This window comes from Peromyscus eremicus, unplaced genomic scaffold (assembly GCF_949786415.1).
Source record: "Peromyscus eremicus unplaced genomic scaffold, PerEre_H2_v1 PerEre#2#unplaced_1634, whole genome shotgun sequence".
Classification (NCBI taxonomy): domain Eukaryota; kingdom Metazoa; phylum Chordata; class Mammalia; order Rodentia; family Cricetidae; genus Peromyscus; species Peromyscus eremicus.
The window spans coordinates 5,655-21,548 of NW_026735869.1; the positions used below are offsets into that span (position 1 = coordinate 5,655).

At 41.5% G+C, this 15,894-nt stretch overlaps 2 protein-coding genes and 1 pseudogene across 2 annotated transcripts; 2 read left to right on the plus strand and 1 right to left on the minus strand.

Moving 5' to 3' along the window:
- The first annotated feature begins 3,335 nt into the window (after positions 1 to 3,335).
- Positions 3,336 to 4,311, plus strand: LOC131902055 (olfactory receptor 52E8-like). Its single transcript, XM_059253101.1, is given in 2 exon segments — positions 3,336 to 3,371; positions 3,373 to 4,311. Coding segments are annotated over 2 exon segments (975 nt in total).
- A 3,442-nt stretch (positions 4,312 to 7,753) lies between these two features.
- Positions 7,754 to 9,209, minus strand: LOC131902054 (gem-associated protein 8-like; annotated as a pseudogene).
- A 4,164-nt stretch (positions 9,210 to 13,373) lies between these two features.
- Positions 13,374 to 15,045, plus strand: LOC131902058 (ubiquitin carboxyl-terminal hydrolase 17-like protein B). Its single transcript, XM_059253105.1, has one exon. The coding sequence runs from the start codon at positions 13,374 to 13,376 to the stop codon at positions 14,934 to 14,936; it is 1,563 nt and encodes a 520-aa protein (XP_059109088.1). The 3' UTR covers positions 14,937 to 15,045.
- The last annotated feature ends 849 nt before the right edge of the window (positions 15,046 to 15,894 follow it).

The following is a 15,894-nucleotide window of genomic DNA, read 5'->3' on the forward strand; positions in this document are numbered from 1 at the left end:
TATAAATCCATAAAATAGAATTCATAATTGAGCAAGCTACATAGCATGGTTCCATTATACAAACTATCTAGAATAAACTTTAAAGAAAATTAATAAGGACAGAAAGTGAAGTAATGTTTCCCAGGGACTGGAGGGAGGAATGAGTAGGGAAGTGACTACTTAATGACTTTAGTGTTTACTTTGGAAAGATAAGAAATTTTAGAACTAGATAGAAATGATAAAAGCACAGCATTGTGACTGCACTATGCACCATGGAACTGCAAACTTCATGTTTTATAATGCATGTATTTTCTAAGAATGAAAATACTAATGCTTCACTTCCTCTCTCCTCCCAGCCACAGACAGAATTGAATGTGGGTAGAGCTAGCAATACATAGGCTGGAGAAGAGGGGGCTGGGAAAGAAGACAGAAAACAAAAGACAAAATGGAACTTGCAAAAAATAATATATGAAATAGCAAAAAAGTGGCAATTAATTAAATACAGGAAAATTGTTCACTGAGATTAGCCAAGAATGGCTCTTCGCCTGGTGCAGTGACTAAAGGGAATTACTGTTGTTTACTAGAAGGACTCTGGCATCTGGAGACATTATTACTAACCGTCTGCCCCAGAGCTTGAGTACACACACACACACACACACACACACACACACACACACACACATTATTAATATCCCCTAAGGTATATTAAAGGCTCCCTTTAAGCCATGTATCTGTATTTTAAAACTGAATACACAATTGTTACATGACTCTCAGAGAAAGAAAGAAAATATTGGTAAGTCTCTGCAATATATACTTAGAATTTAGATTCTCAGAAATTGGGAAGATTTAGAATATTCATGTAACTTTTGAAAAATAAAAGTATAATTAGAAAAGAGTAAACAAGCAAGAAACGTCTCTTTATGGGTGAAATACTTAAAATGTATAATACCAGAGCAGTGAACATGATGCCATGTATTAATGCTGTAGGGCAAAATTAAGGGGGAAATACATTGGAAAGAAAATTTATTGCCATCTACAATATTTCAAACATATATAATTTCACTTATTCAACTCAATAATAGACACTACTGTGCATTATCTACATGAAACAGAAACTCAGGGAATCATGTAACATGCCTACACTCAGTAAACTGAGAGCAGAATCAGGATCTAATCCTGTGTCATAATCTAATATCACTAAATGTTCTGTAATTTTACTTAGTTTTCCTATATTTGCTGTCTTTTTAGTGACATAATAAGTGATATACAAAGAAAAGAGCTATAATAGTTAGAGGACAGAGCAATACATTTTAACTCTGTATTGACTTCACAATACTTTGACATGGGAAAGGACTCAATATAAGTATTAGCTGTTTGGCTTCTCTTCATTCTTCATAGTTCAGGAATAAGTTAAATTCAAAGCTGGTTATTAGAATTTACAGTTATGTACAAGATGAGAAGATGAAGCATGAGGTCAAAAAGCTCAGATACAACAGCAGCAAGTACTTTGGGAAATAAGTTTGTAAACATGTAATAAAGAACTTTTATTTGTACAAAAAGAGTGCAGCTCTTTAGTGTTCTGGGCCTCCAGGAGGTAATCTTCATGAATTTGTTCAAAGTGAGGACTTGAAATGACATGCCAACTGCAGGGTGCAGCCAGGCCATAGAATCAAAATAGGTTGTATGAACTTCTTAAAGAATTAATTAGAAACTCATGCTTAAAGAAAACTAACCAAGAACATGAACTTGTTTGGAGATTTGATCAAGTGGCATCAGTCAACATGAAAAGTAGCAAATATAATGCTATGTCAGCCATGAAGTAAGCAAAAAGTCATGCTTGGCCGGGCGGTGGTGGCGCACGCCTTTAATCCCAGCACTCGGGAGGCAGAGCCAGGCGGATCTCTGTGAGTTCGAGGCCAGCCTGGGCTACCAAGTGAGTTCCAGGAAAGGTGCAAAGCTGCACAGAGAAACTCTGTCTCGAAAAACCAAAAAAAAAAAAAAAAAAAAAAAAGTCATGCTTATTAGTCATGTAATTAGACCACAATGAAAATGTCCAGGTAATCTTCCCTAGATGGTAATATGCTCTATGTACATTGTCATACAATGTCAAGAGGATAGTGCATCACAACTCCATGAGAGGACAGTGGGTACCTCACATTTGTAAACCTCACAGGTTTTCCCAGGCATATCTTTCTGAGTCTAATTGTAATCAGGATCCTTTTCCAGTAAGAAGCTGTCTGAATGAACACAATAGCTTTGAATGATTTTTATGAGTCCCTCTAGTAAGTTCTTGAGATGAGGATAGTTTGGGAGACCTGAGACTGAAGATGTCAGAAGTGAGTGTAGACATGAGATCTGTTTCCTAAAACTCTGCACTTTAGCTTCAGGCTGATGGTCAAATTTGATGCTACATATTTTCAACTAGAAGTCAGCAGGCTCTCATAAGGCAGCTTCAGATGGGGAAGATGCTTCATGGGTCACCATTTCCTTATGCTAACCCATCTTAAATTCTTACCGGAGGCTATCTTCCTTTTAAAGACCCAGATCCTATGAGATATGTGTGTCTGCTTTTAGACTCCCAATTCAGTTCCACTGTCTTTTTCTACTTTTTAATTTATTCACTTTTGGGCCACAAAACACTGTTATAATTATCATGGTTTTATAAAAGCTTCAAATTATAGTAGCTTAAATTATGCAGATTTTTTCCTTTAAGGAAATTTTGTACAAATTATTCTCCCTCAGACCCATTTCTTCCTCTCTCTCTTTGTACTGCTTCCACTAACAAATTTACAAAGACAGATCTAGACTATGTCACATGATTAATTTCAACTTGTTTTGAAATCTTGACACTTCTGTTTATTAACATGGGAAATACTGAGAAGTGGTTTAACTTTCTAAAACATCTTCTTCTCCATAAAACCAGATACAGTAAAATTTATGTCAGCAAATTATAACTGTATGAAACAGCTAAGTAATAATGATAGATGCAATGTTTTTCAATAATAGATACCAAACTAATGATAGCTATTGTAGTACTTACCAGTTTTATTATATCCTCCTAATACCTAGCTCTTGAAAAGAGGGGAGTTCACCTTCTTTCTTACTCTAAATACTAATTTTAAGAACTGTGTAGCTCACATCTGGCATCTCAGCTTCTCACACTTCTGGTGTAAGTGAGCAATGTTACTAGGATTATTTATACAAAACTGAAGAATGGGGGAAAAACTCAAAGGCCTTAGGAGAAATGTATTTTTAATATCAACACATTGTTTGAAGACTCTTTAAATTTTTGTAGCTCTCTATTAAGCCTGGATGAACTGTCCCATGGAAACTGACAACAGCTTTTAAACCATGCCATGCCCAGCTTCAGCCTGCAAAAGAATGCCCTTGCCCAATGTCACTGAGGCCCACCCTCTATCCTTCCTGTTGCTGGGGATTCCAGGACTGGAAGCTGCACAGTTCTGGCTGGGCTTTCCATTCTGTGTTGTGTATCTGATCGCTCTTGTTGGAAACTTTATCATTCTGTTTGTCATATGGACTGACAGGAGCCTTCACCAACCCATGTTCTACTTTCTGGCTATTCTGTCTATGATTGACCTAAGTCTCTCTACTGCTACCATCCCTAAGATGTTGGGCATCTTCTGGTTCGGCCTCCAGGAGCTGTGCTTTGGATGTTGTGTTGCTCAAGTCTTTTTCATCCATTTCTTCACAGTCATGGAGAGCATCATACTCCTTGCCATGGGCTTTGATCGTTATGTGGCTATTTGCAACCCTCTCAGGTACACCATGATCCTCACCAACAGAGTCATCGGTGTGATTGCTATGGTCGTGGTTATAAGAAGCCTATGCATGATTGTTCCCATCATTTTTCTCCTCCTGAGGCTGCCTTACTGTGGACACAGAAACATCCCACATACCTACTGTGAGCACATGGGTGTGGCACGACTGGCCTGTGCCAGCATCAGAGCCAATGTCTATTATGGTCTTGGGAATATTTCCATTTTGTTTCTGGATGTGCTTCTTATTATAGTTTCCTATTCTAAGATCTTATATGCCGTTTTCCACCTCCCTTCTCAAGATGCTCGTCTGAAGGCTCTTAATACATGTAGCTCCCATATCTGTGTCATCTTAGCCTTCTTTGGTCCAGCTCTTTTCTCCTTCCTCACTCATCGCTTTGGTCATAACATCCCTCAGTATATTCATATCCTCCTGGCCAATCTCTATGTAGTCATCCCTCCTGCCCTCAACCCAGTCATTTATGGAATCAGGACCAAGCAGATCCAACAGAGGGTAAAGATTCTTTTGGCTAAAAAAAAAATGAGTGAGAGGTAATTTGTTCAAGTAATGGGAGGATAAGGTCTAAAAGAACTTGAATTAATAATAAAAAGTAATCATTAATTTTACTAAAATTAAACATCAGCATCTCGCTGTGTAGCCCAGACTGACTGCCATCCTGAAATCTTTATGTCTCAGCTTCCCTAGTGACTGGTATACTACAGATATATATTTATAATACATATTATATATAGTATAATAGATTTAAATAGATCTAAATATTATACATATATACATATGTTGGTGGCAGCTGTTGAAGTCATGATGTATCCTCTATTGAAATCTGGTAGAATATGGATATATAATATGTATAATACATATACACATATTATACATATAAATGTTGATGGTGCTTGTTGAAGACATGCTGTATCCTGTATTGAAACCTGGCAGAATATGTTTCAACAGCAAGTTTCAAGGAAGAGTGCTTGAAATTGCTGAAGAAAGAACTTACTATTAGAATTGTCTAGTTGTAAATCTCTTACAAGTAATAATATTTATTTCATAGACATGTTTAAAAGCAGGTCATATGGTCATGATAGAAGAAGATTTAGGTAACCATCATGCAAATAAAGAGGGGCACTAACTGTGAACTAGGAAGTCAGGTACAATTTAGCCACATGACAGAGAGAATGCATGCTCATGTACTGGGATTTGAACTGAATGACTTTCAACAGGGAAATGTGTAAAAATAAAAAAAAAGTGTTATTGAATTTCAAAATATTAAAGAAAAGGAGAAAGGAGCATAAATAAGTTTGTGGAAAAAACCATAAACTTTTGAAAAGGTATGAAAAGGTAAACACAATAAACAGCAAAGTAGATAAGCAATATATCCCTGTTTTTCAAAACTGGCAGTCAAAAAAGACAGAAAAACAAACTGCTCTAAAATTCTTAAGTAAAATATTGTCAAGCTAAGATAAAGTCAAATTTGATTTTGGAAGTTGCCATAGCAATCATCTTGCCCAATTGTATAACACTCCTACTGATTTTCACTAATTTAACATATAAATATCTTCAAAATATGTTATTAATGGTGATTAACTTCAAAGATAAGAATAAATGTTAAAGAAATGGTGAAAATGATAATTAGCATGCCCCAAAATTTGTATTGTCATCATCAATTTGATTGTACATATATTACCTGCTTTAATATTCTTTAATCCTGAAACTATCACTACAGCCACTTGATGCTGAATAATTGAGATAAAAATCTTTCTAAAATTCAATTTCAAGAATGTGTTTGAGGACCAGGATTTTCTTCTGATCTCCTTTAAATATACACTGAAATGGAGGATAAATTAGAAATAAAGTATTAGGTATACATTATCACAAGGAAATCCACAATACAAAATGAGTTACATATATGTATATCATCAGTTCTACTCATGTTCATTTCCATTACCCTTTCTCATGCCCCCTCCCTTTTCTACCAAAACCTTTATTCATCCCAAGAAGTTCCTGCTGTGGGATGGTCTTTCTGTATGCTCTGAATATGTTGCTCCCATTGGCTAATTAAATAAAGCTATTTTGGCATATGGTAAGGCAGGATAAGAGCCAAGGGGAAAATCTAAGCAGAGAGACAGGGAGAAGAAGGGCCAAGTCAGGGCAGACTCCATCCAGCTATCCAAGGAACAAGATGCCAGCAGACTGGTAGTGCCACGGCCACATAGCAATACATAGATTAATAGAAATGGGTAAACTTAAGATGTCAGAGCTAGCTAACAATAAGCCTGAGCCATAGACCAAACAGTTTGTAATTAAGATTAAGTCTCTGAGTGATTATTTTATAAAAATGGCTGCTGCCCAGGTAGGACCAAATGGGACCAAGAAACTTCAGTCTAGAATTGGTGCCCAGACATTTGGCATGAATTTCCACATAAAACCTGAGAGCTTTAAAAAAAGGTTCTAAAACAGAGCTAAGAACATCTTCCTAGTGCAGATAATACAGAATCCCCTAGCTACTGAGGGCTTCAGCAGTGACATGGCAGACTCTCGCAGTCTTTCACAGGCTATAATACAAAGAGCCTTCTCCTGGCCACTGCCTAAAGGCCTGGGAGCACAGCCACAGGCTTAAAAACATAGTAATACACTAATTAATACTGCTTTCAAGAATTGGAGAGGTAAGCATGACTCGTTGGTACCTCCGGCCATGTTGAAAAGCCAAGCAGGGAGGAGCCAGCAGCCAAAGCTGCCACTTGGTCCTAGTCATGCAGCTTAGCAATTTAAAAACTCTCCTGGTCAGAAAAGGATTACAGATACACAATAAGGACAGATTCAGATGGAAAAAAAAAAAACCTCTAAAAGGGTTACAGTGTGCTTAAAAATATACATAGGCTTGGGAGAGAATAAAAAAAGGGTAAAGAAAGTCCTTAAAATAGAAATAGAGTAATAAAAAAAGCCATGTAAAGATGGAAAATACACAGACAGTCTGAATACTGTACATTATGTTGTCTTTGGGATTTTTAATTACAGAGAGGCATTTGATTGTGGGGGCTGCTAAGTTAAGCCAACATATATATTTTAAAGGTATTTTGACTTCAAAATTTGGATCTAAGAATATGTTGCTTTGGAAAAGAGGCTTTGCTTTTGTTTCCACAGGAAGCAAGAGGCTGTGGATTAGTTCCAGGTTAAGATGGATCAGATTTGATCAAGTGAGACCTCCTGAACCTTGACAGATGGCATCTATCAGCAAAAGTTACAGCTGGTTTTCCCAGGACTTGACCGTTATCTCAAATTTTCTCAGGATCACCATAAGATTACCAGAGCCCCCAATCAGCAGGAAGTAGTTTAGAAAACTATGTCCAAATTCCCAAAATATTGTTTGTGAATGTTTGTTTTCATTTAAAGGGGTTTGGTTATAAATGGTTAATGGTCACAGTCAATCTTTTTCTTAAAAAAAAAAGAGGGGTTTGATACAGAAATGATGAAAAAAGGTAGATTATTGAGTCTACTTTAATTCCAAAATCAACTGTTGGTCTCAAATCCTTTACATTGGTATGGATTTTGGTTTATTAGTGTAGGTTTAGGGTCAATTTTGCTATACTATATGTATATTTCTATTTTTGTTTTGGGGTTTTATGTTTATACAGCTCATTTGAAATTATAATATATAATTAAGAAACACAGGTTAATAGTCATCTATAATAAGCAAGCTTATACTCATATTAGGTTTTCTACATATATAAAGATACTATTTCAGATGGATAGGCAATCTTCAAACACTTCAAAGACATACAGAATATGATTATTGCTTTATAGTATTCCTTGTGTTGGCAATAGTACACCTCCTGCTGACAGAATTCTAAGTGGCTGACAGACTGTATCCACTGTGTCAGTATATAGGCCTCTTTCTCTGAAAAATGCCCAGGAGAGATGAAGAGAATACATCCAAAAGTAAGAGAGTTCTGGAGGCATTCCCTAGGGTCCCTGTGCCCAGGACTCAGAACTTCAGGGGAATGACAGGCCAATATTTTGACTGCTTTTTGTCACAGTATTTGTCAAAGCTTAGCTGCACAGCAGCCTCCATGGCCAGGATCTTGGGGGCACTGTCCCCATACAGGCGCTTCATCTCCGCTTGGCGCCGCTCCCCAGGCTCCTCAGATGGGGACTCCACTGACTGGTGGTGGTTGTAGTACAGGCCGTGGTCGGCATTCACATAGTTTTCCAGGCGCTCTGTGTCTAATTGTTGTCGCTGCCGCTGCTCTTCTCTGTGCCTCTCGGTCTCTGCAAACTACTGGCGGAGCTCTTCAGTGATTTCCATGCTGCTCAAGTCGCATTCTGCTTCTTCATTATCTGAATCGGACTCCATCTCTTCGTCTTCATGCGGGGCTTCATCTTCTCTTGTGGAGGCCTGGGTTCTACTGCTATGGTACAGAGGCAGCCCAGAGCTTTTTTTTTTTTTTTTTTTTTTTTTTTTTTTTTTTTTTTTTGGTTTTTCGAGACATAGTTTCTCTGCGTAGTTTTGCGCCTTTCCTGGAACTCACTTGGTAGTCCAGGCTGGCCTCGAACTCACAGAGATCCGCCTGGCTCTGCCTCCCGAGTGCTGGGATTAAAGGCGTGCGCCACCACCGCCCAGCAAGCCCAGAGCTGTAGCATGAATCTTAAAAGTTCTTATTAATAAAATCCAACCTGAGGCCAGTTATTGGGGTCAATGCTGGTAGATCAGAGAGACAGAACAAGCCACAGCTATCTCACCTTGCCGGTTCCTCAGCTGGTCCTGTTTCCTCAGACTGGAAGCCTCTGAGTCCTCATCCAGAATGAATCTCAGCTGAACTGTGTTGCTCCAAAGCCTGAAAGCTTAACCAGCCAAATGCTTAACCAGGCCAAATGCCTCTAGTTTCTGGTCCTCACACCTCATATATCTTTTTGCTTTCTACCACCACTCCCTGGGATTAAAGGCTGGCTTTCTGGGATTAAAGGCGTGTGTCACCATGCTTGGCTGTTTCCAATGTGGCCTTGAACTCACAGAGATCCAGAGGGATTTCTATCTCTGGAATGCTAGGATTAAAGGTGTGTGTGCCACCATTTTCTAGCCTCTGTATCTAGTGGCTGTCTGTTCTCTGACCCCAGATAAATTTATTAGGATACACAATATTTTTGGGAACACAATACCACCACACAGAGCTTTTGAGATGTGAAACACTGTAGGGAGGCTCCTGCCAGACCATGTGCTGGCCTTGAAAATTCCAAGGATGCCTAGCCTCATAAGCAAGAGAGTTCCATGGAGGAACTCCATAAGGGGAGAACCATGGGGACACGAAATGGGAATCCTTGGACTTTCTGTAGGCATTCTGGTGGCTTCGCATCCAAAACATTGCATGATGATAATGTCGCCAGTATCTTGCATATACTGGGTGAGAATACCAAGATGCAGTAGTTCTCTATTTTGATGTCATTGTTGCTATCTCTGACTGCAAAAGTCCAAGTGGGCACTCGTGGGCATGCAGCTTGCAGATCTCCGTCTTTTTCTTCTATCTGATCTTCATGTTCTGTGTTCCTAGATCAATGGTGATTTCTGTGATACAGGAAAGGAGTAAAGTAAATTTAATAGGAAATTATACAGAGATGATCACCCAGGCAGTTAAGCAGTTCATGGGAAAGAACCTGCAGCCTGGGGAAGCTTTTCAGGTTTGGGTAAACTGTACCGAATGTGTGGTCAACTATAACACACTGGACTCAAATTGGCCATGATGAATAATTCAGTTTCTGAGGATATTCCAAGGGCATTGTGTAAAACTTGAGATCCTAAGGGGTATTGGTTGAAGACTGTGGATGGAGTAACATATAGATGGGATGACAAACTAAAAGTGTGGGAACCTAGAATAGGAGGAAAATAGTGGCATCCACCAAAAAAGGGAGATGGCAGCTTTAATCCAGATATTTTTGATTCCTCCTGAAGGGGTGTGGAGACAATGTGGCAATTGATGGAATGATTGCTACAAGTTTTATGGATTCCGAGATTAAAAAGAGGTGCCAAAAAGGTGAGCTTCCTTTCATGGAAGCTCTGAAAATTGGATCAGGTCTTCCTTGGAATTGTTGGGATATAGAAGGACAGAAGTTGCTGACTTGCAGGGACAGATCTCTTGTCTGAAGTCATTGTGGCCCACCAGTCATGGGGCTTGGTGTTTGCAGAGGGCTGAGGAACTTAGGCGGCTGCAGGGGTCTTGAGGTCAGATCAGGCTGTGTGAGAAGGAAATGACTGTCCTGGTATATTGACCACTGTTTTTATTTTTACCTTTTTTGCAAAATTGCATGTTGCTAGCCTTTGGGTCAAGTGCTCAAAAGATTGTATAATTATTAATAATAAAAATAGACTATGCTTGCTTTGGTGTTAAGTCTGGGATAGTTCCTGTGTTTAGTAAAAGATGATGAAGAATATATTGGTTATTTTCTAAGAATAACCTTTGGAATCATGAGAATATTTTGTATTGGGTGATTTCCCCTTTTCTTTCTGTTCCCCCTTGCTTATGATAATAAAAGACTGAGGTTACCAGGGCAAAAGCAGAAGCTAAAGGAAGCTGTAGCATGGATCTTAAAAGTTCTTATTAATAAAATCAAACCTGAGCCAGGTATCGAGGTGAATGCTGGAAGATCAGAGAGACAGGACAGGCCACAGCCACCTCACCTCGCCAGTTCCTCAGCTGATTCTATTTCCTCAGACTGGAAGCCTCTGAGTCCTCATTCAGAATGAATCTCAGCTGAACTGCTGCTCCAAAGCCTGAAGCCTTAACCAGCTAAAAGCTTCTAGTTCCTGGACTTCACGCCTTACATATCTTTTTGGTTTTGCCATCACTCCCTGGGATTAAAGGCTCACATTCTGGGATTAAAGGCGTGTGTCACCATGCTTGGCTGTTTCCAATGTGGCCTTGAACTCACAAAGATCCAGAGGGATATCTACCTCTGGAATGCTAGGATTAAAGGTGTATGTGCCACCATTTTCTAGCCTTTGTATCTAGTGGCTATTCTGTGTCTGATCCCAGATAAGTTTATTAGGGTGCACAATATTTTGGGGAACACAATATCACCGCACTGAAGAACCTGTAACAAAGAAGCTACTTAGCAATTGCAGAAGCCCGAAGTGACCTGTCAGCTTGCACAAGCATTGTCTCTGAGTCATTACTGCTCCTTCCAGGTATCCCATCCTTCGGACTCCCAAAACTGCTGAGGCTCGTCCCCAGCAATACTTACATGTAGCATGAATCTTAAAAGTTCTTATTAATAAAATCAAACCTGAGCCAGGTATTGGGTTAAACACTGGAAGATCAGAGAGACAGAACAAGCCACAGCTAACCTCAGCTGGTCTTGTTTCCTCAGACTGGAAGCGTCTGTGTCCTCATCCCAATGGCTCTCAGCTGAACTGCTGCTCGAAATCCTGAACGCTTAACCAGCCAAATGCTTAACCAGCCAAATGCTTCTAATTTCTGGTCCTCACGCCTTATAAACCTTTCTGCTTTCTACCACCACTCCCTGGGATTAAAGGCTTGCTTTCTGAGATTAAAGGCGTGAGTCACCATGCCTGGCTGTTTCCAATGCAGCCTTGAACTCACAGAGATACAGAGGGATTTCTGTCTCTGGAATGCTAGGATTAAAGGCGTGTGCTAACATTTTCTAGCCTAAGTATCTTGTGGCTTATCTGTTCTCTGACCCTAGATAAGTTTATTAAGGTACACAATATTTTGGGGAACACAATACCACCACACTTACACAAATTCATACATGCATAAATAGTTTCATTAATTAAAATGCAGAAAACTTGTACACAAGCAGGCAGCTTGATTAAAAAAAAAACACAGCCGGGCGGTGGTGGCGCACGCCTTTAATCCCAGCACTCGGGAGGCAGAGCCAGGAGGATCTCTGTGAGTTCGAGGCCAGCCTGGGCTACCAAGTGAGTTCCAGGAAAGGCGCAAAGCTACACAGAGAAACCCTGTCTTGAAAAACCAAAAAAAAAAAAAAAACACGTACAGAAAGAAAAAAAATATTTACAAAAGGTGTATGGTACATGACATAGAACTGCAAATAATTAGAGAATGTGTATACAAGTGACACGGAATGAAATGAATAACAATTTACATCATTTCTGTACAGAAAACCAAATGAGATTTGCCCCTGAAACATTGCTTTTCAATGAGACATTTAGGAATAGTGTTTTCGAGACACAACAGGGAAGTTCTACATACAAACTCAGAACGATTGTAATAGCACGCACGAGACTTGAACATCATCAAGCAGTCAATGTTCCAGCATGGGGGGGGTGAAGTGGGTATGAAGTCCTATATTTAACTAAGGATGTGCTGGCAACTGTTAGCTTGTGGGACAGTGAGGATCAGTTTTATTTAAGGGTGTGACCCCTAGCAGGTTGACTACACTCCTTTGGATTCCATCATACCATAGAGTAATTGGACAGCACAAATTGGCCTTGAGTTTAAAATAATGAAGAGACCAAGCTGGATAGGTAGAGAGAATGGGGAAGGTCTAGGAGGAGTTCTGGTAGGGAAGGTGATTATAATAAAAAAATCTTTATATGATATTCCAAAATAATTAATAAAAAAAGAGAAATGTTTTTGGTGTGAGAATGATGACTTTTCTCTTAAATCATGTTTGCTTTCTTTCTTTTATTTATTCTTCTCTCCCACAATACAACCCCCAACAGTAATTTCCCCTCCCTCCACTCCTCCCAGTTCCCTCCCCCACCGCCCAGAGAACACCCTAGGACATTGGTGGACCAGCCTGACTCCATCTTAAGATCAAAAGCTTACAAGGAAAAAATGAGTTTATTTTGGTTTGCTGTAAAACTTTATTTTCTATTTTTCTGGAATTTGACCTGACCATACCTTGACCCTTCCTGCAATTCAACTTGGTCCCCAACCTGACTGTGCCTTGAACTACACTGCCCCAAATCAGGAGATTTTCTTACAAATAATCTCAAAACCACTATTACTTTTGGTATTTTACTTGGCAAGTTCCTATGTTGACAAAGTTACTTCTGCAGACTCCCAGATTTTGCCCTCTAAAAGGAGCTGAGAGTTAACTTGCTGCTGATCTCCTGAGCCCCACATTGGGGCTAGGGTTGGGGTGGCGGGTTGGAATGGCCCCTGAACCTGTTTTACTGTACACAGAAGTAAAGCCTGCTTCCTTCAAGCCCAAACAATTCAGGTTGGTGGGTTTTACTTTTCTTCGGTGGGATCAACAACATGAAGGGGACTTTTGTATGGGAGGTCTACGCATTCTTTCTTTATCTGATGTGGTTTTTTAATTTTGTTACAAGGAAAACCCAAGCATAAGACACCTTGGGCAAAGGATCTGATTCCAGGGAAGTGGAAACCAGAGATCAGATTTCAGTGCTGCTTTGCATAAGCCACACCCTAAATTGCACTAGGCAGTTAGAGGCTTGTAGGGGATTGCCTGTCCCAGCAGGGATTATGGGTGTGGCCCAGAACTGGAGTATAAAAGGCTCAGCCTTTGGGCACAGTCCTCACTTGTAGTGCTTCTTAGAAGGGAAAAGCATCCTTCTACTCGCTGAGAAGACTCCCGCAAGGTGTTCAGAGTTGGCGTCTGGAGACATGGAGGGAGCTCTGCGGTTCTCAGAAGGTGAATCTCACTGTAAGATCTTTATAGCATGCAGGTCCTCATTCCACACTGTAGACCCTGAAGTCTCTTTGTGTTTTTATCCTTCAGCAGGTTCAGTCGAATCAACTCCTGCCACCCGAGACCTGTATCAGGATGGAACTCAGGCAGCAGCAGAGCTGGCCGCCAGGAACAAGCAGAGTGTGAGGTGGGAGAGGCCAGAAGGTGTGGGTGCAGGTCTCCTGAACACAGGCAACACCTGCTACCTCAACGCAGCCTTGCAGTGTCTGACACACACGCCACCTCTTGCCGACTACATGCTCTCCCAGGAGCACTCTCGGAGCTGTTGTCACCAGGAAGACTGTACCATGTGTGCCATGGAAACTCATGTGACCCAGAGTCTCCTCCACTCCAGGGATGTCATGCAGCCCTCGAGGAAGCTGATTGCCACCTTCCACAAGGACAAGCAGGAAGATGCCCATGAGTTTCTGATGTTCACCTTGAACACCATGCACGAATCCTGCCTTCGAGGGATCAAGCACTCAGAAGGCTCCTCAGAAGACAGCAGCCTGATCCATGAGATATTTGGAGGCTCATGCAGATCTCAAATCAAGTGTCTCAGCTGCCAGGGCACCTCAGATTCTATTAACCCCTTTTTGGACATCTCCCTGGATATCAACGCAGCTCAGAGTGTGAACCAAGCCTTGGAGGATTTAGTGAAGCCCGAAGAGCTGTGTGGGGAAAATGCCTACCACTGTGACCATTGCCAGGAGAAGATGCCAGCTTCAAAGACCCTGACAATTGAAACTGCCTCGAAGGTTCTCCTGCTGGTATTGAATCGCTTCTCAGGCTTCATGGGTGGCAAAGTAAACAGGCAAGTGAGCTACCCTGAGTCCCTTGACCTGCGGCCATACATGTCTCAGCCTGAGGGAGGACCACTGGTGTATGCCCTTTATGCTGTGCTGGTCCATGCTGGTGTGACTTGTCACTTTGGACATTACTTCTGTTATGTCAGAGCTGGCAGTGGGAAGTGGTATAAGATGGACGATTCTAAGGTTGAGAGGTGGGATGTGACTTCTGTCCTGAGGGAGCCTGCATATGTGCTCTTCTACGTCCGGGAGACTGAGCTAAACAAGGACAGTGTCAAGGGGCCAGTAGGCACAGTCAACCAGGCTCAGGTTGAACTACCCCAGAAGAGAAAGCTCAACAGAGGATCTCGGGTGGGAGCTGTAGAACCCCAAGGACACATGGAGAATAGAGCAGCCATAGAATTCTCCTTACACGAGTGGAAAGTGCTTCAGGAACAGAACCGGCCAAAACCTGTGCTGAACCTCAGGAGAGCTGAACCCACTCTGCCAGCCAATGCAGTTGTGATTCACCAGCCCAGATACACCGGGCACTGGGACAGGAAAGATCCTGACAAGGAGAATAACCCACATCACAATTCTGCCAGATTCCTGCCTGCTCAGGGAGCCATGAACACCGGACAGCTCTGCAGTCAGGGAGAAATATCAAGAGGCAAGAAGAAGAAGAAGTGGAGGCCTCTACCTGTGCGCTAGGGCTCACTGCAATTACTGACCCCGTGTACTGTGGACATACCTGACCTGGAAGAAGCCCTTGGAGCAGGAAATTCGGACCTGTGTCCCAGGAAGGACAGAGTGTCTCACCCTTCTTCTGTGTCCTCGTCTGGCCTTGCCGAGTCCCTAAGAATGAATGTGGAAAAAACTCCCCAGAGTCCTAGGATGAGTTAAACCCCACAAGGTTCTGGCTTCCTAGGGGAGTTCCGCAGAGGCCTGTAGCGGAACTCATGGAATCTGATCATTGCAGAGGCAACTCTTCTCCCACAGGTTTTTGATACGGGATTTGTATTCAGCCAGCAAGCTGTGGGCCAAACAGCCTTCCATAGCTGTTTCCTGTGAACTCTTTCTTTGGGGTTTTCTTTGTAGAACATGTAGTGGGTAGCCATTCCAGCTTTGATCTGGACGTTCCAACCCCCATTGAGACTTCAGCAACCGTCAGGCCTACAAGGCGGGGCCAAGGGAGGCGCCTGGAGACCTGAGATCTGGATGGGCTGCGCTCTCGCTGTTCCGGGACCCTGGACGGTGGAGGTGGGCCAAGCAGAGCTCCAGAGAACACCGCTGGACTGCGATACACCTTCCCCAGACCCCGCGACCTACCGATCCCTTAATTTGTAAGTTACGCCATTAAATAAATCTCCTTTTAACTACATGGAGTGGCCTTCATAATTTCACCAATAGAACACACTGTGGGGACTTTTTTATTTATTGTGCTTGAGCAGCAATACTTAAGACCAATAAAATTCTGGAACTTCACACTCTTTGTTGATCTTTTCTTTTTGGCATGAACTCAACTCAGTATGGAAATATTCTTGGAAGTGTCTACTCAGCGTAGCAATGGTTCCATTGCTTCCAAAGGGGATGAAATCTAGTGTGACTGTGTCAACATGATGGGATTAGATGGGTGATTCAATCACCTGCATAGCAGTAGACAGCAGAG